We start from the raw sequence: 26,178 nt of genomic DNA, 5'->3' as shown, positions 1-26,178 counted from the left end.
CAACTCAAGGCAGACCTTTATTGCCTTATCCACTTTACCATGAAGGCTACTAACGATCGGTGGCCAACTAGGAATTGAATACCTATGGTAATTTCTCAGGACCATCTAACCATTCACCCTTCCATGTCACCAATACACTTCCCCACCAACCTTAGCTCACCCTCCTCAAAGTTCCCCCATTCAAGGTGGAGGACTCTACCCTACCCCAATCCCTACACTCGCCCTGTAGACTACTGGACCCACAGTCTGACGAAAATATCCACGCCCTCTTCCTATCTTATAACTCCTCACACCCTGTTAATACTGACAACCAGGGACAAATCCAGTCCATCCCTGCGAACTCACACTGAGAATTAGAGTCTAATCACAGAGCTTTAAACAAAACAATCTTAAGCAGGTTACCCTTACTCAGGCCTCTCTAATCAGGGTCGCTCCCCATCTAAAATGCATGCTACTCAATTGCCAATCGGCTTCAAAACATGCGGTGGATATTGCTGACCTTATCCTCGCACACAACTTTGACCTCCTTGTACTGACAGAGCATGGCTAAATGATGCCTCCGCTCCTATCCTGGACATACAAGTCCCTCTTAGCTGCGACATCACCAGATCGGACATACCCAGTTGACCAGGTGGAGGCATTGCCTGCATTCACTGCAATAGTCTCTCAGTCAAACACTCTCTATACCCTGTGCTACCCCACAGTGAATATCTATACATCAACATTGCATGCAATAACAGACCACTATGTAAATTACACACAATCTACCACCCGCCTGGAGATAACCTGTCTTTCAGAGAAGAAACCATGGAAATCATCCCAACAAACTCTGGCCAATACTGCACCCAAATCTACCTTGGTGACTTCAGCCTCCACTGGAATGATCTGAATGACCCCATAGTCAACTGCCTTAAATCCTTCCTTGCTCATCTCAACCTGATTCAATTAAGCAACAACTCCACTCAAAACAAGGGAGCAACTTTAGATCTCATCATCACGAACTCCAACTTTATTAATCTAGAATCTATCCTCCCCTGTGACTGGTCTAACCACCACTGCATCTTCATTTTGAAATCTGTAAGAGCAAATACCACTCATTCAATAAAACCTAAAATATGGAAAATGAACACACACAACATTAAGTTTAATAAATTGACATCCCTCAGTAATAACCTCCTTCCGCCTTCTGGGACATGTCAGCTGTTCAAGATCTTACAAGCTACTACACCAGCTCCATGAAGAATATTCTAGGGTCAGTTGCATCCTTGCAGCTCAAAAGAATGTCCTCAAAAGACTCTAAACCATGGTACAATGGTAGCCTTAATACTGAAAAACGTAACTTGAGACTAGCTGAACGAAAGTAAAGATCCTCGCCTTCCCTTGAGTACTTCAAGAATTTGAGGTTATTCACAAACTCATATTACACAAGCATTAGGAACTCAAAAACAAATTTCTTCAGAAACCAACTTAATCAAGGAAGAAACAGGCCCAAAAAGCTGTTTTAGCTCATTAAATTTCAATCACCTGGCCTGTCCAATCCTCCTTCAGCCGGACCCAGCCTGCTACCAAATTGTGAAGAATTTGCCTCCTTCCTCGAAGAGACGGAAAATATTAAATCTGACCTGCAAAAGGCTCTGAAACACTGTCCCCTCGCATCTCTCTCCAGCCTTTCGACTTACTTGGCTGCAGTACCCTCAAGTTACCAGAGCACATTGTCAAAAACAACGCTTCGGGGTACTCCTTCAAAACCATTCTAAAAATTCTAGCAGATCTGAATCCCTCAAACAACTACAATGACCCTCCACCCCTCCCGCCAACTTCTTCAATGAGACTTTTAATTCTCCCACTTTGGACCATGATTATTAATACCTCACTACTACAAGGCACAATCCCTGATTGCCTAAAGGCAATAGGTCACCCCAGTCTAAAAAAACCTACAGCTGATCACACAGACCTAAATAACCTCAGCCCCATCTCTAGTATTCCAACGCTGGCTAAGCTCCTCGAGAAATATATACACGTACAATTCGACCTGGGCACAGCACTGAGTTGGCACTTACATATAGTGGACGATGCGCTAAAAATGTTTGATCAAAACAAATCATGCCTCCTTATCCTCCATGACCTTTCTTTAACTTTCGATACGGTTGAGCATGACTACCTAGTAGACCTACTGGGACGCAGAATGGGACTCTCAGGGACTGTCCTAAACTGGTTCACCTCCTTTCTCCAAAACTGATTTAAAAAAAATCAAGGTTAATTAGTCAATATCTGTTGGAACGTAGGATCCTTCTGCATGATTACCCCCACTTTTTGCCTGGTGCTAAGCTGTTTTAGACTAGTCTGACTGGGATCCTGCTAATCAGGACCCCAGTCTATCTGCTTTCTCCCGTAATTTGTTCTGGTAAGTACATCGGTACATCCCAGATTGGATACTGGGGTACCCTTATAAGTCCCAAGTATATGGTATTAAGGTACCCAGGGTATAGGTACCCCATGGGTCCCCCATGGGCTGAAGCATGCATTATGCCACCCATGGGAGACCATTCAAAATGGAAATACAAGCCTGCCTTTGCAACCTGTGTAAGCTGGTGCTAGCACCACTTACTAAAGATATAGTTTTCCCATATCTAGGGTCACTGCACTTAAAACCTATAAGTCACCCCGATAGTAGGCCTTTGCAATCCTGAAGGCAGGGTGCTTGGTTCTAAGTGAGAGGGTGCCCCTCCATGAGAAGGACACCCCTACAGCCTACGGAGTCCATTCTCCCGGGTTGTCAGTGAAGCAGCCATATATCATATAGAGGGGCACCCCGTAATTATACAATGGCCATCTCGAAGACGGCTGCAACGAATCCTATCATATTTGGTATCAAACATGTTGGAATCATACCCCCACGCCGTTAATGGTGTTGGAGGTATGATTCCAAGCACTGGAAGAGCCCTCCGTTAGGCTCTCAGTGTTCCTGGTGCCAACCTTCTAGCCCCAGACAGCACAAAATGGTTGCTGCCGACCAGAGACACATTTCTGCCCTCCTCCTGCTGAGTCAAGCTCGAGCAGGGGAAGGCAGAACAATAGGTATCCTGTCACAGGGAGGTGTGACCACCTCCCAGACAGGATTTAGTGTATGAGGACCGGGTGGGTGCACTTTCCAGCTCCACTAAGTCTGCATGAGGGGCACATTTGGTGTCCCAGTCAATAGTCCAGTTCAAACCAGCTCCCGCTCAGGCACGAAACTTTACAAAGGACATGAGAGTAACCTCCCCCCTGTCCAGACCCACGCCTGGGAGGGTCCCCATAATCATCCCAACCCTTTTCTAAGGGTACTTAAGGGCTTACCTGTAGTTGGGTCCCTAGATTCGTCATGTTATAAGATTCAGATCAGACACCAATTCTTCTTCTACCGTCTGGGCACTCTGGTCTTGGTTTGGGCTCGACTTTGTCTCCCTTCCAGTCTGCTGCATCGTCTGTGCCTCTGTACCATACAGGAAACATCCAAGGCCTGTGGGCATCAAAGACACCTGAAGGAATCTTCCTTGGAGTGAAGGAGTAACTTCCCTGCATTTGCAGGCACTGCAACTAAGACAACCATTCTGCTGATCCTGAGCTCCTCTGGACTCTGTAAGGTTCTGCAACACAGGTGGTGGTTTTCCACAGCTCCCGAGGCCTGCCCTCCCCTCTCACCAAGTTTGAGGCCAGTATCCCTCATGGGGGTTGCAATAATCGAACCCCTGTGCACCGCGTCAACTTGCAGTTGCTTGTTGGCTTCCTTCCAAGATCTTCGGGTTCCATGTAGCCCCAACCACCTCCTGTGACCATAATCTTCAGCCACATCGCAGCGTGTGCACTGTGGCCTGCATCTGTTGGTGAGCTGCTCTAGCTCCTTTCACGACTCCAGTGCCTCTGACCTGTGGGTCCATCTGAGGGTCACCCTTGTTTCTTTTTGGCTCCCCTGTTTGCTCGGGCCTGCCCTGACTCCCCTGCTTTTGGTGAGTCCCCTGACCTTGCTGGTCCTAATGTTGCGCCTTCTTCAATTCCTGCGTTCGTTGCATTTGCCAAGGCTTGTTGGTGCTCCAGCTGGACACCAACCTCTCTGCACTCAGCATCCTTTGTGGGACAACTTGTGAACGGCTCCTGGTCCTCGCCAGCGTCGCCTGGTCCTCACAGCTGCAGAGTCAAGGTCATTGTCACCCATCCTGCAACACCCGTGTGAGAGGGAGGGTCGAAAGCAAAAGCGAGGAGGCCGAATTAGTTGAGCAATTGTGATTGGATTTAATCAAATAAAAATAATCGTTCCACAAAACAGGTTTAGGATGGTAGGATGGTCTTCTCTAGTTGTGGTCCTTCCGCGTTGTCTTCCGGCTGGTGATGGGTTCCTGTCGTGGTCGGACTCCTCCCCAGGTTGCCTCGGAAAGTGAAAGGAGAGAAGGCGATCAGTTTTGTGGTTCAGGCTTTTCTGATACGAACCCTTCACCAGTGATTAAAGAAGCACCCATTGTGAGGCACGACAAAAGAAATACGGGTGTGCTGTTAGGCATAGGACGGGGAGAAGGGAGTCGGGTGTCTATCAAAATAAAAGAACCGGGATGCTGAAAGAAGGGAGGTATGTGAGAATCCAAGGGTATATAAAGAGACAAAAAAAAATAAGGTTGGAATATACGCTCTACCGAGGATAAGGGCAAGGGGTCAAAACAAGCGGGTCAGTACTCCTCCTAACGCGGCTGGGTTGTGAAGGTATACAAAGGGAGGTGTGTGCTCGGACAACCGTTCTCACCACAGGATTCCATACATTTGTATACCCCGGTGATCTCTTAGTTAAACCCCGCTTATCCCTCCCCCTTCCCGTGTCACGTACCGCGTTGGCTGCAACTCTCCGGAGTTGCGGCGGCTTGTCAGCGTCCTCCTGGGGGTGTCCACCACTCCTCGGACCAGGTCTCGCTCTCTCCGGAGTCGGGTGCTTCTTCCGAGTCGACGGTCGGCCTCGGTTCCTCGTCTCCTAGGCTGTTGGTCGAGTGTTCTTCTTCGTTCTTCTCTTCCTCTCGGTGTGGCTGTATTCCTTGCTCCGCCGTTTCCACACACCGTTGACGTTCTTCCGGGTTCCCTTCATACTCGGCGGGTCCCGCCTCTCTCGCATTCCATTGGTTCCTGCTCAACCCGGGTGATGTAGCTCCTCCCTGCACACAAGAGTCAGTGGAAAGGATTAACTCATTCCCTCCCAGCCGTCTCGTACCATTGTCATTCTGTTGTACAAGTGATGTTGGGAAGGGTATACCGGCTATGGAGGCCACCTCCTCACAACCTGACATTGGAGCGCATTCGTCTTCCAAGTCTCCTGGTCACTCCTGATTGACATAGACTCTGACCCCTCTGCCTGCAGGTACCTCTCATCTCGAATCCACCTTCGGATTCCACCAGACACTTTCTCCTTCTGTAGCGGCACTTTCCTTAAGGCCTCTATTGGGTTTGACGGTGGTTTCTGACACCCTGCTTCCCTGGTGTTGGTAACGTGGGTACTAGGGTATCCACGGGTGGGGTGGATCTCCAACTTTCTGTCTTCCACGGACTTTCTTCAGGGTCCACTGGGAAGGGTCTTTAATCTTTAATAATCCAACCGTGACTTACACATAGAGTTGTGCGGAGCATGCGTCGTATTCCCACACTGCACACTCTCTCTGTGGGGTCCCTATCTTCTCACCTTGGGTGGTTCCTTGGGACCCCAGCACTTCAACGTCCTCTCGACACTCTTGACCCGGGTTGTGGTTCTTATACCACTTTCTTAGTATATAGTTTGGTCCCCCCGGTTTAGAGTATTATATAATAAATAAATATTTTTTTTCTAAATACCTTGTGTGGTTCTTTTTCACTGAATCTATACTATAAGATTGAATTCTGGTAAAACAAGCTGCCTCACGCTCCTTCTGGACTAAGCCTCAAGGCTGCTTTCCACAGCTACCACTTAGAAAGATTCTAAGGTTGTCTAAGACCTCTTAAATCACCATAAGGGTTGTCTGGACTGGTGCAAGGTGCCCCCTTACATTAGTGGACATTATATACCAGGCCAGCTTCTCACAATGTCTACGTCCATGCCTGTCACCTTAGAGGTCCCAAAGGGTTCCTCCCTCTCACACACTCTCTTTAACTTGTTCAAGGAGCCACTTATGTCAATTCTGAGCTCATCTAATATACACTACCACATGTAGGCGGATGACACCCAATCATAACTGAAAGTCTTCTACCCAGAAGACATCAAAGCCTTCAACTTAACCCTAAAGAAAACTCAAAACTGGCTTACTAGCAACCACCCCAAATTTGACACTCTCAACACGGAATTCCCCCTAATCGCCCCTCCCAAACAATCACTCGTCATTAATGACTGGATGTAGCAACTAACAGCCTTCAACTGCCTACCTCAACTCATTGACTCCGCGAGATCACTAGGAATCATTCTCGACAAGAACCTTAACTTGCAGAACCATATTAGTACTGCCACCAATGGAGCTTATCTCCAAATGAATATCTTAAGAGAACTAAAACCTTTCCTACCTTCCCCCTTCCCCCTTCCCCCTCCCAACCTCCCTTCCCCCCCAGGGCTTCCACTCGGCCGTCTAAGCCCTAGTGATTTGCAAGCTGGACTACGGAAGCGCAAGGCTAGGCGGCCTGCCTATATTCATAACTGCTCCCTTAAGAGCCTCCCTCAACTCTGTGGCAAGGTTCATCACTGGCTCGAAAAGAAACAATCATATCACCCCTGATTTGAAATTCCTCAACTGGCTCTACACTTCAACACCCCAGGATACCTGGTCAGAAGCTTGTACTCTCTGGGGGCTCCAGATCCTCTAGAAGCTCCTGCACTTTACTACTGAAACATCAGAGATTCTCTAAAAAAAAAAACTACAATAGAGCCATCTCTGGCATCGCCCCGAAAATGTGGAACTCCCTCCACTCCCGAAAAAGACTGCATCCTTCAAGAAAGAATTTAAATGACTACTCCGGAACAAATGTTTGCCCTAGGTCATTGGAACTCTTCTCGCTGAGCCCACCTAGACCATCGTCTTCTCTCAGGATACAGCTCGCTTGTTATTTTACTGTTCAAACTTTCTGTCCCATCATTAAAGCGATTCTGCCCTCCCAGAGATTGCATCATAAAATGCTCCATTCTTTACTATATTTATATTGATTGTGTATGTCTTTGTTCTCTAACAAGTTTAAAGGGCTCTGATACTCACGAGGGTCTTGTTTGCGCTATATAAAACCTTCAAATAAACAAATACATCTTTTTCTATTTTTCAGACATTTTCCCCCTAACATGTAGGCAGGTTTGACCTTTTGAAGTCTTTCGTGCGAAAAAATACTGCAAATCTTGGAATTCCAATCCCTGGGCAAGATCCCATTTGCACAGGACTCAGAATTCTCCCCCTAACTCGGCATCAGGCCCTAAGCGGTAAAATAGTCATACATATTACAAACCAATATACTTTACTTCATAATCCCTACCTCAAGAAAAAAAAGAACTTTCGAAATGTCATTTATCAAGCAGATTTGTGTGTTTTTACTACACTCCTCCATGTTGCTCTTTTACAGAGGGCATATTTGACTCACAGAGGGTTATCAAATTTTATTAATTGAGGGTTTTTGTAGTTTTTTTTTCAATTTTTCAAGAAGGCACATAACATATAAAAAAATGTGACACTGTCATTGTTGGCAACTTGATAACATGTAACTTGCAGGTATGATAGAGCATTGAACATACAATTCATGGTGCCATTGTCTCCAATTATGGTCATACAGTTATCCCTAAAGGTAACCACGCTTCGCAGTTGAGCTTTGTGTGCCTCAACACTCCCTCCCCCCAATGTTAGCCACTACCCCAATAGGGCCATTGTATGGCAGGTCCCCTTGCCACTGGGTTTATGATCAGTGCCTACTGCACTGCTGCCACCATCAGCCAGGTTTGCTGCGAGTCCGAAGCAGTGGTGCACTGCAAGTCTTGCTCTGTCATATCACAGTGGGTGTGCCTCACCTGTTCCATCAAGCGGGCTGGGCCCCCTATTCAAAGCTGCAGCAGCAGGCGCGTCCCCCCAACAACTCTGTCACTCCATGGAGCATGCTCTCCCACTTCTCAGGTGCTCATTAGTGCAAACCTCTTTTATGCACCTCAGTTCTGCCCAAGCCCATTCTGCCATGTTCCTAGACCATACCATTATCGTGGGTCCAAGGGCAGACATCCACTAGATAGCAACTTTACTCTTTGTGAGTAAGAGCCCCAGCTGTGCATATCTGTATCGCATCGTTCCCTTCTTGGGGCACAGGATGAGGCCCAGCAGGCAGTGCTTAGCCGTGACCTCAATGTGAATGTTGGTGGTCCGTCGCAAGTGTCAGACCACCTCTTGCCAATACTAGGCTATCCTGCCACAACTCCAGATCATATGGGTAAATTTTACTCCACCCTCCCTGCATCTCAGGCATTTGTCCATGTGGGTGGGGTATATTCTGCTAACTCTCATGGGTGCCAGAAATGCTTGGTGCAGGATGTAAAATTGAGCCAAACTAGAATGAGCATTACTGGACACCTCCTTCACTAAAACACAAGTGTTTTGCTAATCTACGTCAGTTATGGTCTCTAGTAGATCTGCTTGCCAAACCTCCCCCAGCCCTTGTGGTCGATAGTCAATCTGCAGTCGGGCTTCTTTGAAGGCCCGGTAAAGATTGGACACCAATCGTTTGGAAGATCCTAGTTCCTGAATCACCCCAGTGTACAGGCCTCTCGAGGCGTTGCTGGGAAGCCTGGCCACAGTTCCTCACTACTCTAGTATCACGTCGTTCCCTCCCTCCACTTGGCTATGGAGAGCTTGCGGCTGATGTTTGCAAACTGGGGTATCCACCCTATTGGGAGTTTCCTGGAGAATGTTGACATACGTAGCACCCTCTTGGTGGCACCCACCCATGCTTGAGTGACATGCTGAATGATGAACGGCCAGACTGATGGCGCTGTGAACCAGTCATCGACACAGATGGCAGGTGTTCCACACCCGGGGCTCCCGCCCGGAGGCTCTTCTCCCAATTCTCACCTTCTGCACACCATTGTGCCTCATGTTGCAGCTGCGACGCCAGGTCCAACTGCTTGAGGTATGGTAGTCCCAGATCCCAACATGTAGATTTCATTCAGCTTGAGAAATTGTAGGCCCACCCGCTGCATTTATTTGCCCAGATTAGTGCCACCAGCAATCAAACTTTATTAAAAAATATATATATATTTAAAAATGCTTATGAGTTTTATAAATATTACTGTGCAAAGTATTATCAATATTGTGTGGTTTAAAGTTTGACAAGTTACTCTTCCTGTTTATGATTTGTTTTATTTTATGGCTTAATTTCACACTCATGTTTCTGATATTTTTTGCTGTTAGATTTATTATCTCGGATAGACCTGGATGAACTGATGAAAAAAGATGAACCCCCGCTAGACTTTCCTGATACTCTTGAAGGATTTGAATATGCTTTTAATGAAAGTAAGTGTTACATCAATTACAGGATTTAAAGAACATAATCAAATCAGATTTATTTCTTGTTAAATTTTTATGATATGAGCTTTTTTACCAAAATTGCCTATTGTTCGGATTGAAACAGTCACAGAATTCTGGGTGTAACTCCTCACCACACCTAAACTACACTAATCCCTGAAGCCTAAAAGCCCTTTCTACCCTAAAAATCCCTCAAACTTGAATAATAAAATCACTCACTACCCCTAACTTGCCCATTCCTGAATCTTAAACACCTTTTTCTACGCCTCAAGCATCCCATACCCCTTAAAACACCTCAGCACACCCAAACTCCACCCATCGCTCAACCCTAAAAAACCTTACCGCCATTACACATAAGTCATCCATGAATCATGAGAACTCTTCATCACCCTAAACTACTCCTCCCTCAACCCTAAAAACCTCTTTCTACATCTAAACTCCACACATCCCTGAATCCTTAAGACCCCCTCACCACCCTAAATTCCGCCCCTCCATGAACCCTAAAACCCCTCAACACCTTACACTCCACCCATCCCTGAAACCTTAAAACACTCTAAACACGTTAACAGCATTCCTCCTTGAACCCTAAAAAGTACTCAACACTCCTACACTCCACCCTTCTCTGACCCCTAAAAATCCCCAAGTCCGAGCTCCAAATATTCCTGACCACCTAAAACCCTCTCATCACCCTAATCATTACCCATCCCAGAACCCAGAGCGGTCCTAAACTCCACCCACGTTTTATGTAATTTTGAGTTTTTCCGTAAAATTCTTTAATTTAAAATGTTTCCTTTAATTTTAGATTTTTTTGTATTTCCTTAAAATTGTCTATCCTAAAATTGGTTTTCCATGATTTGGTTTGCTCCAATGTGGTTTCCCAGTTATAGTTTACCATTAATTCACACACGAATGTACGACGTTACCCCTCAGCCCAACACTCCGCATACCATCACCCCGCAATTTTGACACCGCAAATGCCATAACTCCGCAAGATATTATAACGAAACCAACATAACGAAATGCATTTAAACAATTAAAAGTACATTTTCAACGCAGGTTTTCACAACGCTTGCTATTGCCACGAAAATTAAAGGCTAATGTAACTTAACAACTGGCACGGGATGACAGGCAAAACAGGGGTTTTGGGTGGGTAACTATTTTAAATAATACTCGAGTACTTTTTTTAAATGTCAATGTCATCTAAATTAGTACAATAATTGTAGTCAACTACTGGGACGGGATAGCAGGAAAACAGTGGTTTTGGGTGGGTAAGTACATGAAAAAAGATTTTTCCAAAAATTACTAATCGAGTATTGATTTGTTAATTATTTTATTTTTTTAATCTGTAACAATCTGGGACGGGTAGACAGGAGTACTGGAGTTTTTGGTGGGTAAATAATTCCGAAAATGTAGGTATTTAAATTAATACTCGAGTATTAATTTAGAACAGTACATATCTAAATTAATACATACGTTATTAGATCTCATCAGTGATATCAGGGACTCCTACATCTGGCTCCCATGACGTCACCCACTCAAATCGCTCTTTACCTTAAGCCCGATCCTGCTTCCGTCACTCACACCTTCTTCTCTGCTGCACATACAGTTCCTGCAACTACTTGCAGGGCGTGTGTGTGCGTTTCAAACACTTCACAAATGGATACGCGCTGAAGTGTTTACACTACATGGAATGCATGCGCCGCTTGCTAATATGGTGCATAATGCATGCAAGGTCTGAGTAGTGTTGCCTTCCCAAGAGTCGGCGCAGCATGGACAGCTTTTCATTGGCTATCTTTAACACACCCGGAAAACCATTGGAAATCAGCGCCGTTTTTACTTCTCTACTTCTTATCTGTATATGCGTTGTAATAGGATATTCGTTGTCATTTTTTGCGGGGTGAAAGTCTATGCGGGGCAAAAGTATTCGTAATAGTGACCGAGGCGTTATAAAGGTATGCGGGGTTAAAGGATTTGTTGTAAGGGATTCGTTGTCAAGGATATTTACCTTCACACACATCAGACATTATGAGCTAGTTAACACCTCACAATCAAGAATTGCACCGTAGGGTATTTTCTAATTCTTTTTCTGGTACTTAAAGTGTTGTGGCATGATTATTTTTGCCTCCTATGTTAGTGTTGAGATTCATTCCCGTTGTGTAATGAATGGTCAAGCACTTGTTCTCTGTGAGATACATTCCTGCTCACCTGGGAGAACATTTTCTGTATATGTTTCACAAGTTGCAATGATTTCACTGTTTTCAGACATGCCAGTTGGTCAACGGGGATTGTTTTTTGCAACTTATGCACCCAGAAAACCGCAATTTGTTTGGCTTCTGTACCTCACCTTTTGTTTAGCTCAGTTGAAGTGTCAAGCTTTCCTCACAGCAGATGCTAGTCAGAAGTCGTACATGGTCATAAATAGCATATCAAAATAACATTTGGTATGCCCTCAGAATGTTCAAATAGTCTTATACGAAAAGGCTTTACATTTAGCAAGTGGAAGGGCCACATCCAAAGAAGAGAGTTCATTATATAGTCAAATACAGCTCAAATGCATGGTTTTGTTTGGATTGCTAAGACTTCACACAACGAATTACATGACTACTGGCTAGTGATTCCCGAGACTGATGGTCACATGTTTATCTCATGAGAACAGTATAATTTTCCATGAAGCAAATTTCAGCTAAGGGGCAGTAGTAGAGCTTCTGGCTTCAGTTCTGAAACTATGTGCTAATGATGGTGAATTGATTCTCATTTGCCTTCCAAAACATGTTATTTTCTTTATCACCTGGCTCAAATCTACAAGTTTTATGCAGGTCATGAGCTGTTTCTTTCCGCAAACATTACTTAAACTACATTTCACTTGGCTCCCCCATGTGTGCTTGTGACAGGCATTTTAATTTGCATTCTTAAACCCTGGCTTCCAATAACAATAAACCTATGACAAGGAAAACCCTGGATATTTTTTCTTTTCTTTTATTTAGGGTGTTTTAAAAGGCACGAACATGACCCAATGGCATCAGAGTGCTGTGCATATGATTGATAAACATAAATAAACCAAAAGTTAAAAAGTCAAGTAAGATATGGCATGTTGTAACAAAGTTAATATTAAACGTCCACCATTGATTGGCACTGGGATAGATTCTCCAGGATGGTTTTCTGAGTTTGCTCTGGATCCGTTCCGTTCAAGGTACCCGGGGGAGCAATGTTTGTTTGGGGTTCTACTGGGAAGAATGTACTTCTGCCCTGTACTGATATTACTGTCATTGTGGCGCCCCCTGAGTCCGAGGGATAGGTTGACCGAGAGTTTATGAAAGAAACCTATTCATTAGGATCTTTTTCACCTCTTGTTTGAAAATGTGGGTCGGTGGGTTTGATCGCACCTTGGGTGGTAGGGAGTTCCAAATCCTTGGTGCTGATGAAGAAAAGGAGCGTGTATAGGGATTTTTGTTTTCTAAATGTAGGGGATTCAAGCCTGAGAGACTTAGCGCTTTGGGGGGCGGCTGCCTCCTGAAATTCAAATCTTTACTGGCAGGTGCCTTGGTTCGTTAAAATGTAAGGCTTTGTGTGTGAGGCAAGCAACTTTCATTTGAATTCTGGCCTAAAGAGGGAGCCAGTCGAAAGACCTAAGTGATGGGGTAATGTGGTCAAAGCGTATAGTGATTTTTAGCAGTCTCGCTGCTGCGTTGATGGTTGCTTTGAGTGGGGCTGTTCTCGCCTTGGGAGACCTGAAAGGGTTGCAGCTCTGTATTCTAATCTCGAGACCACTAACAATTGTTCTGCTTGTTTGAAGTCTGGAGGTTGCAGGAATGGTTTCACTTTCTTCAGTAGTTTGAGTTGGAATGATGCACTGCGTGTGGTTGCACTGATCTACACATGTTCAGATTCTTGTCCAGTGTTCTTCCAAGAGATTTAGTGGAATTAATAATGTTAGGTTTGCAGTTGAGGACATTTAGGTGATTGAACCTATCCTGGGCGAGTGTGGAGCTTTTTATGAGGGGAGAAAAATAGGAATTCTGTTTACTGAGAGTTCAGCTTGAGGTTGTTTTGAGATAGCCAGGACTGGGTTTGGACAAGAGTGTTATTTAGCTGGTTGACATCCTCTAGGGAGGATATCTTCAAGTATAATTGTGTGTCATCTGTGCATATGTGATATGCAATGTTCGATTGAGGGTTTCCGTTAGTGGCTCCATATGTAGGTTAAAGAGTGTGGGGGAAATGGTCGACCCTTTGTGGGACTGCTATCATTGGGGTGTCATTTCGCAGAAGAAGTAGGGAACTTCAGTCCTTCTTAATGTATTGTTTTTTTATATAGTCAATGTCTTCCCCAAAATGTATCTATCTTTCGTTTTAACCAAAGTTTATTTCCAACTGCAATGAAAGGTAATATTTATTTGTAGTTATAGCTAGGCCACAATAAAAAAAGGACCATTGACCCTGTTTAACCAGTCTATTCCAAATGTTCAAACACATTACATTTGTGTAAATTTGATAATATTTGTAGAAATATTTTAGGTGCTGGGTTGTTCAGGGTTATATGCTTTCTGTCAATAAGTGTGCGATCCACTTGATCTCCATTGGAGTATCTTGCTGAAAAATAGCACAAACCACACCGGGCGGAATAGCCTCACACCTGTTGGAACGACAGGTTTTCATGTGTTTGTGTGTGCTTTCTGTGTTGGTGTATATCTGACAATTTGATTCTCAAGTATGATTTCAAATCAGAATTCTTCAAGAATACCAAATAAACAATATGTGTGGCTTGTCAAGTGGCATTGCTGCTTCATAAGTCTGCATGCTGGCATTCTTTTTAACATGGCATACCTGTAAAACAAGCATTGAAAATGCAATAGGTCTCGCCCTCGTTTAAGTTAAAGCAATTCTGTTTGTAATTAGGTGGCTTTTTAGCTTTGCTTTTATTAGTGTTTTTCAAACTTTCATGTACATAACATGCATATGTATACATATATGTATATGTATATGTATGCATGCATTTATATTTGTATTATTATAGCTATGCAGATGTGTGTATATATATGTTTATAATATGTATGTAGAGAGAGGTAGAGAGTGAGTAGTAGAGTGAGTAGTAGAGAGTGAGTAGTAGAGTGTGAGTAGTAGAGAGGTGAGTAGTAGAGTGAGTAGTAGAGAGTAGAAGAGATTATAGAGTGAGTAGTAGAGCATGAGTAGTAGAGAGGAGAGTAGTGAGTAGTAGAGAGTAGTAGAGAGAGTAGTAGAGTGAGTAGCAGAAAGTAGTAAAGAGTAGGTAGTAGAGAGTAGGTAGTAGAGTGAGCAATAGAGTAGTACAGAGTGAGCAGTAGAGAGGGAGTAGTAGGGGGTGAGTAGTAGAGAGGAGTAGAGAGTGGATAGTAGAGAGTTAGGAGAGAGTAGTAGAGAGTGAGTAGGAGAGAGTAGTGTAGAGTGAGTGGTAGAGAGTGGTAGAGAGTTAGTATTAGAGAGTAGTAGAGAGTCAGTATTAGAGAGTTAATAGTAGAGTTAGTACAGTGAGTAGTAGAGTTAGAGTGAATAGTAGAGAGTAGTAGAGCGTGAGTAGTAGAAAGTTAGTAGAGAGTGAGTAGTAGAGTGAGTAGTAGAGTGAGTAGTAGAGAGAGAGTAGAGTGAGTAGTAGATAGTATAGAGAGTAGTAGAGAATGAGTAGTAGAGAATGAGTAGTAGAGAGAAAGAGTAGTAGAGAGTGAGTAGTAGAGAGTGAGCAGTAGAGAGTGAGTAGTAGAGAGTTAGTCAAGAGTGAGTAGTAGAGAGTTAGTAGAGAGTGGGTAGTAGTGAGTAGTAGAGAGGAGAGCAGGGAGTAGTAGAGAGTGAGTAGTAGAGTGAGTAGTAGAGAGTGAGTAGTAGAGAGTAGGTAGTAGAGAGTGAGCAATAGAGTAGTAGAGAGAGTAGTAGAAAGGAGTAGAGAGGAGTAGAGAGTGGGTAGTAGAGGGTTAGTAGAGAGTGAGTAGTAGAGAGTAGTAGAGAGTGAGTAGTAGAGAGAAGTAGAGAGTGAGTAGTAGAGTAGTAGAGAATGAGTAGTAGAGAGGAGAGTAGAGAGTACTAGAGAGTGAGTACTAGAGAGTGAGTAGTAGAACATGAGTAGTAGAGAGGAGAGGAGAGAGTAGTAGAGAGTGAGTAGTGGAGAGTAGTAGAGAGTAGTAGAGAGAGAGTAGTAGAGAGTGAGTGGAGAGAGAGTAGTAGAAAGTGAGTAGTAGAGAGTAGTAGAGTGTAGTAGAGAGTTAGTAGTAGTGAGTAGTAGAAAGTTAGTAGAGAGTGAGTAGCAGAGAGTTAGTAGAGTGAGTAGTAGAGAGTAGTAAAGAGAGTGGTAGAGAGTGAGTAGTAGAGTGAATAGTAGAGTGAGTAGTAGTGAGTAGTAGAGTGACAGTAGTAGAGGAGTAGATAGAGAGTGAGTAGTAGAAAGTGAGTAGTAGATAATAGTAGAGAGTGAGTAGTAGAGAGGAGAGTAGTAGAGAGGAGAGTAGCGAGTAGTAGAGAGTGAGTAGTAGAGAGTAGAAGAGAGTGAGTAGTAGAGAGTAGAAGAGAGTGAGTAGTAGAGAGTAGAAGAGAGTGAGTAGTAGAGAGTGAGTAGTAGAGAGTAGTAGAGAGTAGAATAGATTTTAGAGTGAGTAGTAGAGCATGAGTAGTAGAGAGGAGAGTAGTAGAGAGTGAGTAGTAGAGAGTGAGTAGTAGAGTAGCAGAGAGTAGGTAGTAGAGTGAGCAATAGAGTAGTACAGAGTGAGCAGTAGAGAGGGAGTAGTAGGGAGTAAGTAGTAGAGAGTAGAGAGTGGATAGTAGAGAGTTAGGAGAGAGTAGTAGAGAGTGAGTAGGAGAGAGTAGTAGAGAGTGAGTAGGAGAGAGTAGTGTAGAGTGAGTGGTAGAGAGTTAGTATTAGAGAGTAGTAGAGAGTTAGTATTAGAGAGTAGTAGAGAGTTAATAGTAGAGTTGGTATAGTGAGTAGTAGAGTTAGTAGTAGAGCGTTTGTAGTAGAGAGGTAGTAGAGAGTGAGTAGTAGAGAGTGAGTAGTAGAGAGTAGAGTGAGAAGTAGAGTGAGTAGTAGATAGTAGAGAGTGAGTAGTAGAGAGTGAGTAGTAGAGAGTAGGTAGTAGAGAGTGAGCAATAGAGTAGTAGAGAGAGTAGTAGAAAGGAGTAGAGAGGAGTAGAGAGTGGGTAGTAGAGAGTGGGTAGTAGAGAGTGACTAGTAGAGAGTGACTAGTAGAGAGTGAGTAGTAGAGAGAGAGTAGTAAATAGTAGTAGAGAGTGAGTAGTAGAGAATAGTAGAGTGAATAGTAGAGAGTGAGAAGTAGAGAGAGAGAGTAGTAGAGAGACAGGCTCTGAAGATGAAACCACGCCTCTGTCTCTGAGGGACATCTGTATCACTGCCCCAGGGCAGCAGCTGTAAAAGAAAAGAGCTCCCACAGAGCCACGTCTCTCCAGTGGTGTTCTAAAGCAGCCAGGAGGACCCTGGCTTGACCTTCTGAGTCCACGCAGGATGCACAATGCCCATCTGATAGGCGTCCAAGCGCTAGGAAGAGAGTGGGGGGCTTCACTGTCCCATGTGCCAGTACCCCACATCAGCTTGCTGGCGCGAGGTGCAAAGTTGTTTGGGTCAAAGTCTGCTCAGAGCGCTTAGGAGGAGTTAGGCAGCTGGCTAGAATGACCTTAGTACAGTACCAGCCCAATGCAGTGGTCTGTCACATGCTGGCAGTTTTACCTGCTTCTAAGCGCCCCTAGTTCATAGTGAAGAGAAACTCAGGCTCAGGCTGCTGGCCGCCCCGCCTCCTCTGTAGAGCGACCGGACTGCACCAACTGGAGAGATCTTTTTTATCAGTCTTATATGCTACCACTTTAAAGGCGACATTGCAGCATTAAATACATTTAAACAGCTGTGAGGTAAAATAATCTTGTCTTTATATACAAACTCTACGACCAGGTAAGGTTAGTTTTGAAAACAACAGTAATGCCCAATAATCATCAGTCCTCCACACACCTGATCCTTGGCAAAGCTACCACGATCCTTTACTGAGAACCCTTTCCCAGACATGCTATTGACTTTTTTTTATGTAGATCTTACCCATCAAAACGTCAAAACTCTGAAAAATGAAAGTTGGACTGTTGCTGCCTCTCAGTATTTTCACGTGACTTTCAGATTACACAGGATTGAATCAGGCGCGCGCATGGCGGCGTGCTTTCACTTTAAACTGCGTTTAAAGTGAAAGCACGCCGTGTTTAAAGGCGCATGCATGCGTGTGCGACAGGTAGACCCGAGCTCCAACAAAATGGCGTGGGACTGTCCACTGTCCTACGGTCTGCATTGGGCAGATGGCGAGAGCAGCCATCTTTGTCCATGCAGACGCGTACATGAGCCCACGGGGAGAATAGATTGCAAAAGGTCCTCTGTCGAGAGCAGCTCATGTGCTGCTTTCACCAGGCGAGACCTAAAAAAGTGCACCCTTTTTGGGCAAACTGACGAGCTGGGATGCGAAGAGCCCTTTTGGTAAAAACCCCTTTACCGTCACCTAAAAGACAGGGCTGCTCCCATTCCCATATCTGATCAGTCCAGGAAGAGAAATGATTAATGCCACAAGATGCTAAAGGCTTTGCCCTATGGACAGTAATGCTGAGGGTTTAGTGCATGGACTAAGGCCACAGTCTGCACTCATAGTCAACAGGACTCAGTGAGCAAGCATAACCAGTGGATTCTGGAGGCAAGGGATGCTGGGACTAGTACCTAGCTGTTGTGAAGGATGGCAATGCTCTAAAACTAATAATATCCAAACCTGCACAGTAACAAAGGCATGTCCTCAAAGTATGGTACTGGATATTAGAACATCAAAACAATGTAAGTTAAGATCGAAAACTGCTCCAACATCAGATTTTTTAGCAGCTTAAACAAGGAGATTGAATATGCGTCCTAGATCTTCAATTAACCCTGGGCGTAGTTCGCGTAGTAGCGCTATGCGTAGCTACGTGAAGTGCACTTCGCGAGATACGCGTAGCACTACGCGAACTGCATAGTACGCTGTTCGCGATGATTGCACAGTGCGGACAAGCATCCGGCACTGAGCAATCACTGCAAACGGTATCTTTCACAGTGCAAGCGGTCGTTTTATGCCGCTCAAGTAGATTTTTACTTGAGTGGCAGCTTTCTCAACGCGGACTTGTAGTTTCTCATCACGAGCGGTCACGAGCATACGCAACCATTTGCAATGAGAAACCTGACCTCCTCGCGTTGACAATCTCGCCGGGAGGTTTATTTTCCACGCTCGCGATCGGCAACTTGATGTTGCTGATCGCGAATGAGGAAAAAGTCTCGTCGGGATGTCATTTTGCTCGCTCGCGGTCGCCAACTTGACGTTGAGGAATGCGAGCGAGCAAAAAATGCCAACTATGCTACACGATTTTGCACTGTGCTACGTGCAATTCGCGTAGCGCGAAGTAGCAGAAACTACACAAACTTCGCTAGCGTAGTTGTCCGCCCAGGGTTACCTTCAATATGATCACTGTCAAATGATAGTTGCCCAAAAACACAGCATATTATTGTGATTCATGGCACCCTCTTAGTTCAGATTCCTTCAAATTGAACACATTTTTCAACATAGTCTTCTCTAAATGCATAATGGCGGTAGAAGCGCACATTAGGAGAAGAGAATTTCATCTGTCCATTCTTGAGCAACTGCCATCTTAAAGCTAATTCCCAGGATAAAGTACATCAAACCTTCCAAACTGCACTAAGTGTAGTGCAGAACCTGCAAGCAGTTAATCCTGTACCATTGCAAAGCATCTGCTGAATGAGAGTAATTATAAACCTAAAAAACATTCATGTGTTATCCTATAGAGAGTATACTATACTCATTTAAAAAGAACCTCTTAAAGCCAAGGAGCGTTCAACAGCCAGCCATTCAATTCAGATGAAAGGTTACCTGCAGTTTCAGCGTTGCCAAAGTCAGGCTGCACCTAAGACCCAGGCAAAAATGCTTAAACGTCCAATTAAGTCAGCTATGTGGGAGCTAGGAAAATAGGTTTCTAATGGTCGGTGGCAGCATAAGTCATTCCTCTAGCTTATAATGGAAAGAACTATCTTTTCAACAGAAGCTCCTATTGCATATCATAGTAACGCATTTCAGAGCCTTTCTAGTCCAAGAGCACGGTCCTAAATGAATTGTTATATCATATCGAGATATTGCAAACGAGTCTGTTCTTCCTTACTCAGACATTTCAAGAGGCTCTGTCACACAAAGAGAGACAACTGCCTCTAAATGAAGAGCATGTTTTACTTAAACAAGTGCAAGGGACACTAGGTTGAAAAAGTTTACACAGTCTGACATTGACCAATCCCCAAAACTCCCAATAACAGCAGCCCACATTTTAGGGATGCAGAACCAGCAAATGGGCTAAGTAAGCAGGAGGAGCATGTCGCATATCACAAATGTGTCCTCAACGATTATGCCCTCCATCAACTCTTCGATCTTCGGAGTTAACCTCAATTGAATTGCTTTTTAACTGAAGAAAATGTACAAAAGCATTGCATCCAATATCAGGAACCAGGCTTGATAAGGCATTGCTTTTTGGTAAATAGGTGATATTGATCAGCTCACACAAACCTCCCTAATGGTGGTTCACAAATTGCCATTCAAATCACACCTGCTACTCAGGGTGTGGAGGCTAGAATCTGTACCAGAACTTGCCTACGTGATTCCTGGAGTATGGACATCTCAACCGTCCATCAGAGTGTGCAAAAGTGCTGAAAGACGTAGAGGCTGTCCTTCAGGTTGTCTTACTGCTTCCGGTAGAAAGAGGTATTGACACTTTTTTATGTTCAATACAAATTGTATTCCCTTTTCTGTTAAATCCAGCTAGATTTAAATTTGTAATTTGTTTTCAGTTCTAAGATATACCGATTTATTAGTGTGGCATACCAAAAGAAAAACCCTCACACACAGGTTTATAAACTGTCTTCATAATTGCTGAATTTTTGCAGAGCCTTACACATGTATTCCCGCCAACTACAAAGACACTTCCACAATGATTGAACTTGCTATTTTAAATGTATGCTTGAAACTTCTGGCATTGTGCTTTAACAAGCCGTGCACCAGTTTTCCACAAAACCTGTTGGTTTTAAGAACCCAGCCTACTCTTCTTCCCAAGGGTGTTGTGAGTATTCACATTATTCCGGTCATATTGTTGCCAAAATGTTTTCCAAATTCATCTTTCCTAGCCGAGAGATCACTTGACTGCGTGGCTGTGAAAAGGACCTTAAGATGTTGCTTGGTAAAAAAAAAAAAGAAGTAGTCCAATCAAATTTGTATTCAATACAGTGTGCTCCTTGTGGGGATGGAAAGCACTAAGAAATCTGAAGCAAGCTGGATTGTTCCTTGCATAACAAACTTTTTGTAGAAAGGGCTAGAGGAAAGGCGCTGCCAGTTTTACTTTGAAACATACCCACCAGGGAAACTTGTTGTACAGCCACCTGGTGATCAGTTGGTTCTAGAAAGGATGTCCCATGTGTGCCAGGTTATTTGGGTAAAACGTCACACTTTAGAATCCTCCTGTTGTTTTCGCTTTGCCAGCAACTTTATAACCCTCTGTGAGGCCAGAGGCAAGTTTCTTGAATGAGTATCAGTGAGACTTCCGTGTTGGTGAATACCTACGTGCTTTTTTACATTCATTCTCCTTCATGGGATTCTTTACTGAATTAATGAACAACTCATCTACCTTTCCTGAATATCCAAAGACAATAATAATTCTCTGATGATGTATCACCTTCAGGTGGATAGATGAATGTGTATGTGTGTGTTATCAGTTGGTTTATTTTGAATCGCAAGCCAATTCGTCAAATTAAAATGCACAAGACAAAAAGGGCAGGTTATGTTGAAATGTAAATCAAGTAAATGTAGATCAGAGAGTTCAGTTAATTTTTGGGTGGTTATTATATGACGTCTTCAGGCTATTTTATGATAGAGTAGGTCAATTTTTATTGATCACAGTTTGAGATTTTCTTAAGGTAAACTGAAAACCAACCATGATGATCAGTTTACATTAAGAAAATCCGGAAGTGTGATCAATAAATATTTAACTACTGTCTTAGTATAAAATAACCTGGAGACGTCATAAAATAACTACCAAAACATTTACGGAACTGTCTACGTGCGTTTACTTAATTTGGTTAATTCCTGTGGGTTTAAGGCGTTTAGCCCACATACAGGTTAGTTATGGTAGATCACAATCCAATCAGAGCCATTCTAGGGAAGTGTAGCCCCCAAACCGTACCCCTTTAACTTAATTAATTATACGTTAAAAAGTAGACTCCAACTCCATTGGGTTTCGAGTGTTTCCTTAATATCAGAGGCTGTCTCTAAAATGTCCCAACTGAATAGCAGATAGGAGGCCTGTTGAGCAATAATAGACTATGCAGCTCTACAGTGTTTCTAGAAATTAAGATAACAAAACCTCATACGCAGTGGGCGTGTGCTACGTGGGCCAGGGACCAGACTGGTTTCAGAGAGCCAACCTTTAAAGAAGTTCTGCATGTTTGGTGTCAAACCCAGCTTGAATTGTCATTGTGGTAATCTTCAGGACCAACTGAATATTCCAGTTTTCTATGTGCAAACCTGTTGACTTTGCCACCGCACAAAGTCACAGTTAATTATGTTGAGGCCTTCAAATAAATCAGAAATCCCCTCCTATCTTTGGTATTTAGCGTTTAGTGCAAAGTGAATATTCTTGATTATCTTAACTTGAAACGAAAACCCCTGATGTGATATAAACCAGGGAACTGTATTCATGTTGTTCAACCCCAAAATATCACTCTGTAAGAGTCAGCAGAGCAAGCTAAATCCTGTCATCAGATAGAACGTAGAAATTGCAGTAAAATATGGTTTCCACTTGGTGTCCTATTTTTAATGAAAAGGAGCTGGCACTCCCCATACTTGATTTATCAATCATTGATGTGTGTGGGTATATCTATATGGAAATATATAGATATACACACACACATACTCCTGAAAAAATTAGAGCATTAAAGTGTTAAATTTACAATGAAAAACGTAAATAACACAATTTCCCCAGTTATATTAAGCTGCGCAAAGTGTCACTCCCCTGCCATGTGCTCCACATGACATCACTGATGACACCATCATTAACATTATGCGCATCTCTGTGGTGTAGGTTGGTGGGTGCTTTAATCCATTCAGTTTTAATACTCTCAATAACCTTGTCACCACTTGACTTATCTGTGCCAAACTTAGAGAGAAAATATATAGGTAGATGTTGTCAAATGTGGCACAGATGGAACGAGTTGTTCAAAAGGTATAAGGGGCATCCAAAAACCGTTTTTCATTCAACAGTATAATGGGATTTCCTTCTGGACTTTTTCAATTTGTATATCTGCAAACTGCCGAACGATGGGCACCACATTTTGTCAGTTTTTAGGTCATTGAGTGCTTTTTTGTCATTTGGGGAAAATCTTTTAAGCTTTTATTTTAGTGAGATAAAGCCAAATTTGAGGCTCGAGTGCACATTTCATAGTTTGTATATTTTTCACAAAGGTCACAAATCTTGCAAACTCAAACAGAACATTAAAAAAAAAACATAAAAATTGTGTGATTTCTGCGGTTGATGTCAGTAGGCCAACACTTTGGTGGAAACCTAATCATGCTATACCTAAGAATCATAAGTGATGAACGGCTCATATGGAGTTCTATCTTAGAACAAAGTATTTAGTGGCAGTGTTCGCATGTAGTAGTGAGAGGACCCAAAACGAAGACTGCTCTGCTGAAGGCCATGGCTTGGCAGATGTTAGATTCACAGAGTGGAAAAGAGGTAAGTGCATGTGTGGGTTATGGGTGTGAATGAATGAATGAATATTAGCCTTATAAAGCGCGAACTTTGCCCAGAGGCGGAAAGGGCTATCAGACGAGAATGCATGAAAGGCTCTCAGATAAGCTAGTGAAGAGCCAAGCCTTACGGGAGAGAGAATGAGACTTCAGTCCAGAGATTGCAGAAGTGAGTGAATTCCAGACCCTAGCTGCAGCAAAGGAGAAGGCTCTACCCCCCCCCCCCCCATCTTGCTCTCTTAAACCTGGGAACTACCAGCTAGCTTTTACTGGCATATCTTAGCTGCTTGGTAGGGGTGCATCTTCGAAAGAGCCTTTTAATGCCTTCCGAACCTGGGTTGTAAAATGCCTTGTGAGTAAGACAGAGGGCTTTAAACCGGATTCTCCGGCCAAGTAGGAGCCAATGCAGCTTGCTAATAGATGCCGAGATTGAGTGGTATTTGGGAAGGCCCATCAGCAGCCTGGCCGCTGCGTTCTGCACCAGCTGCAGTCGATGAACAAGTCCCTTGTTGATACCCAAATAAAGGGTGTTACAATAGTCCAGTCTGGCCAACACTAGGGCAACGACTGGCTGCTTTCGGGAGGAAAAAGAAAGAATTTGGGAAATCTTGCTAAGGACCCTGATAGTTCCAAAGCCGGAGAACACCGTTCTATTGATCTGGGGGCCCAGGGAAAGGGAGTTGTCAACTATAACCCCGAGATTTTTTGCTATGGACCCTGGGCAAGGGCAAGTGTCAAGCGCGTCAGGCCGCCAAGCATCGGACCAGATATCCTGTTGGTTTACAAAGATCAACACCTCCGTTTTGTCTCGGTTAAGTCTAAGATAGTTCTCTACCATCCAGGAGGCCACTGCCTGCATGCAGTTTTTAAAATTGGTTGCAGACGCTTCTGTGCTGCTGGTGATAGACACCATAATTTGGGTGTCATCAGCATAGAACAGTGCCTCCAGCCCAAAGGATCTGACGACCTTGGCTAGAGGGCCAACATAAATGTTAATAAGAGTCGGACTCAGTGAGGAGCCCTGAGGGACTCCACAAAACAAATGATTGAGGGCTGAGTAAAATTGATCCATCTTAACTATTCGCGACCGGTCAGTAAGAAATGAGGTAAGCAGCTTCAGGGCAACACCCCTAACCCCAATTTCCTTAAGCCTGCCCACCAGTCTCAAAGGGGATATGGTATCGAAGGCCGCTGTAAGGTCTAGAAGGATGAGTAGTGTGGTATGACCAACATCAACCTGACCTCGGATGTTTTTAATTACAGAGGTTAACGCAATCTCAGTACTATGATCACTTCTAAAACCATGCTGCGAGCCATTAAGCAGCTGATGTTCCTCCAGATAAGAACTGAGGTGAGAATTCAAATGTTTCTCCAGAATTTGTGCTGGGACTGGTAATGAAGAGATCGGGCGATCCTTTTTTAACTCAGCAGAGTCCAGAGAGGGCTTTTTTTTTTTTATTTAAAAACAATTTTTATTAAGACAAACAGAGAACAAAAGTACACCTTTTGTCAGTACATATTGCATCCGTGTGGTACAGTTTGCTGTCATATTAATCAATTACTGACATTTAGTGAAGCTGTCATACAATTACAGCCAAGCCGCCATATCCACCACCCGTCGCCCCCGCCCCTACACCCACCCTTCTCCGAGTCTATCCTTATGTTGTGATGATGTCCCTATTTTATTCACTCAGCTCGGACTCTGAGTCCGTTACAGGGGGTTCGCATATATTGCCTCTAAATGCGTTGCACTTTCCCCAGATTCTCTGCCATCTCCGGGGGCAACCCCTGTTCGCGCACACCACCCTCTCCGCCATCATGGCACTATCTAGGTCTCTGCACCACCTCACGTGGGAGGGGGCCGACTGCGCCCCTCAGTATTGCGCAATATTCATCTTCGCCAATGCTAGTCCGATGGTCACCCAAGTTTGGTCAGCCTGGTTAAGATCAGTAGGGTCCCACACATTCAGTAAGCACATCCGAGGTTCTGGTGGGACATCATGACCGGTAACCCGTGAGATCGTCGCCATGACCTCCCCCCAGTACAAGGTAATGTCAGGACATTCCCATATAGTGTGAAAGTAGGTGCCCTGTAGGCCGCACCCCCGCAGACAGAGCGGAGTAAGTGCCCTCCCCATTTTATGGAGTGTGTCTCTAGTGTAGTATATCCGGTGCAGTATTTTAAGCTGCACCAGTTTTATTTTGGATGGGATGGCCACTTCTCGGGGAGGCGCCAACGCTTCATACCATTCTAGTTCGTCAATGGGTCCCACTGCTGCCTCCCACCTTCTTTTAAGGATCTCCGTGGGGTCTTTTTCACCAGTTTATGGTAGGTCAATGATATAGCTTTCTTGGTGAGGTGGTCTGTGAGCAGCCGATCTTCAAGCGGGGAGGACTCGGGTAGGGTGGTCCCCCTGGGTATAGCTTTCTGTAGTGCATGTTGTATTTGTAAGAATTTAAAATGCTCGGTCCAGTTCATCTGATACTCTGATTGCAGCTTCTGAAATGGTATCACCCCACCCTTCCTCCAGAGGTCACCGACCCTGGAGATGCCTATGAGGTCCCACCCCTCGAATTCTTTACGTAAGTGACCCATACCTATCTTAGGGGAGATCCAAAGCGGCGTATGCTGCGTAATCACCCCCTCCCATCCCAACCTGCGCTGTGCCGTGCGCCATATCTGTACCGTGTGCGCTGTGGGGCCTTGTAGCTTATGTGTCCCCAATTTAACATATAAGGCGTAGAGGACTCCGTGTAGCCCCAGCATCGCCCTTTCCATTCGCAAAGCGGGTTCATCGTGCGCTGTGTGCATCCATTGATTGAATATTATAAGT

The 26,178-nt window shown here is 44.2% G+C and overlaps 1 protein-coding gene across 2 annotated transcripts in view; it reads left to right on the top strand.

Annotated features, from left to right (window-relative positions):
• The window catches only part of ARB2A (ARB2 cotranscriptional regulator A), a 1,780,167-nt gene that overhangs the window by 171,530 nt on the left and 1,582,459 nt on the right, over positions 1-26,178 (top strand). For both annotated transcript variants that reach the window (XM_085632474.1, XM_085632472.1), the window contains exon 4: positions 9,408-9,509. In XM_085632474.1, the coding sequence (XP_085488600.1) occupies positions 9,408-9,509 (102 nt within the window). The remainder of the gene's footprint in view (positions 1-9,407; positions 9,510-26,178) is intronic.

Source organism: Triturus cristatus, chromosome 2_1 (assembly GCF_964204655.1).
Source record: "Triturus cristatus chromosome 2_1, aTriCri1.1, whole genome shotgun sequence".
NCBI classification, from domain to species: Eukaryota; Metazoa; Chordata; class Amphibia; order Caudata; family Salamandridae; genus Triturus; species Triturus cristatus.
This window is presented reverse-complemented; position numbering and strand designations above follow the sequence as displayed.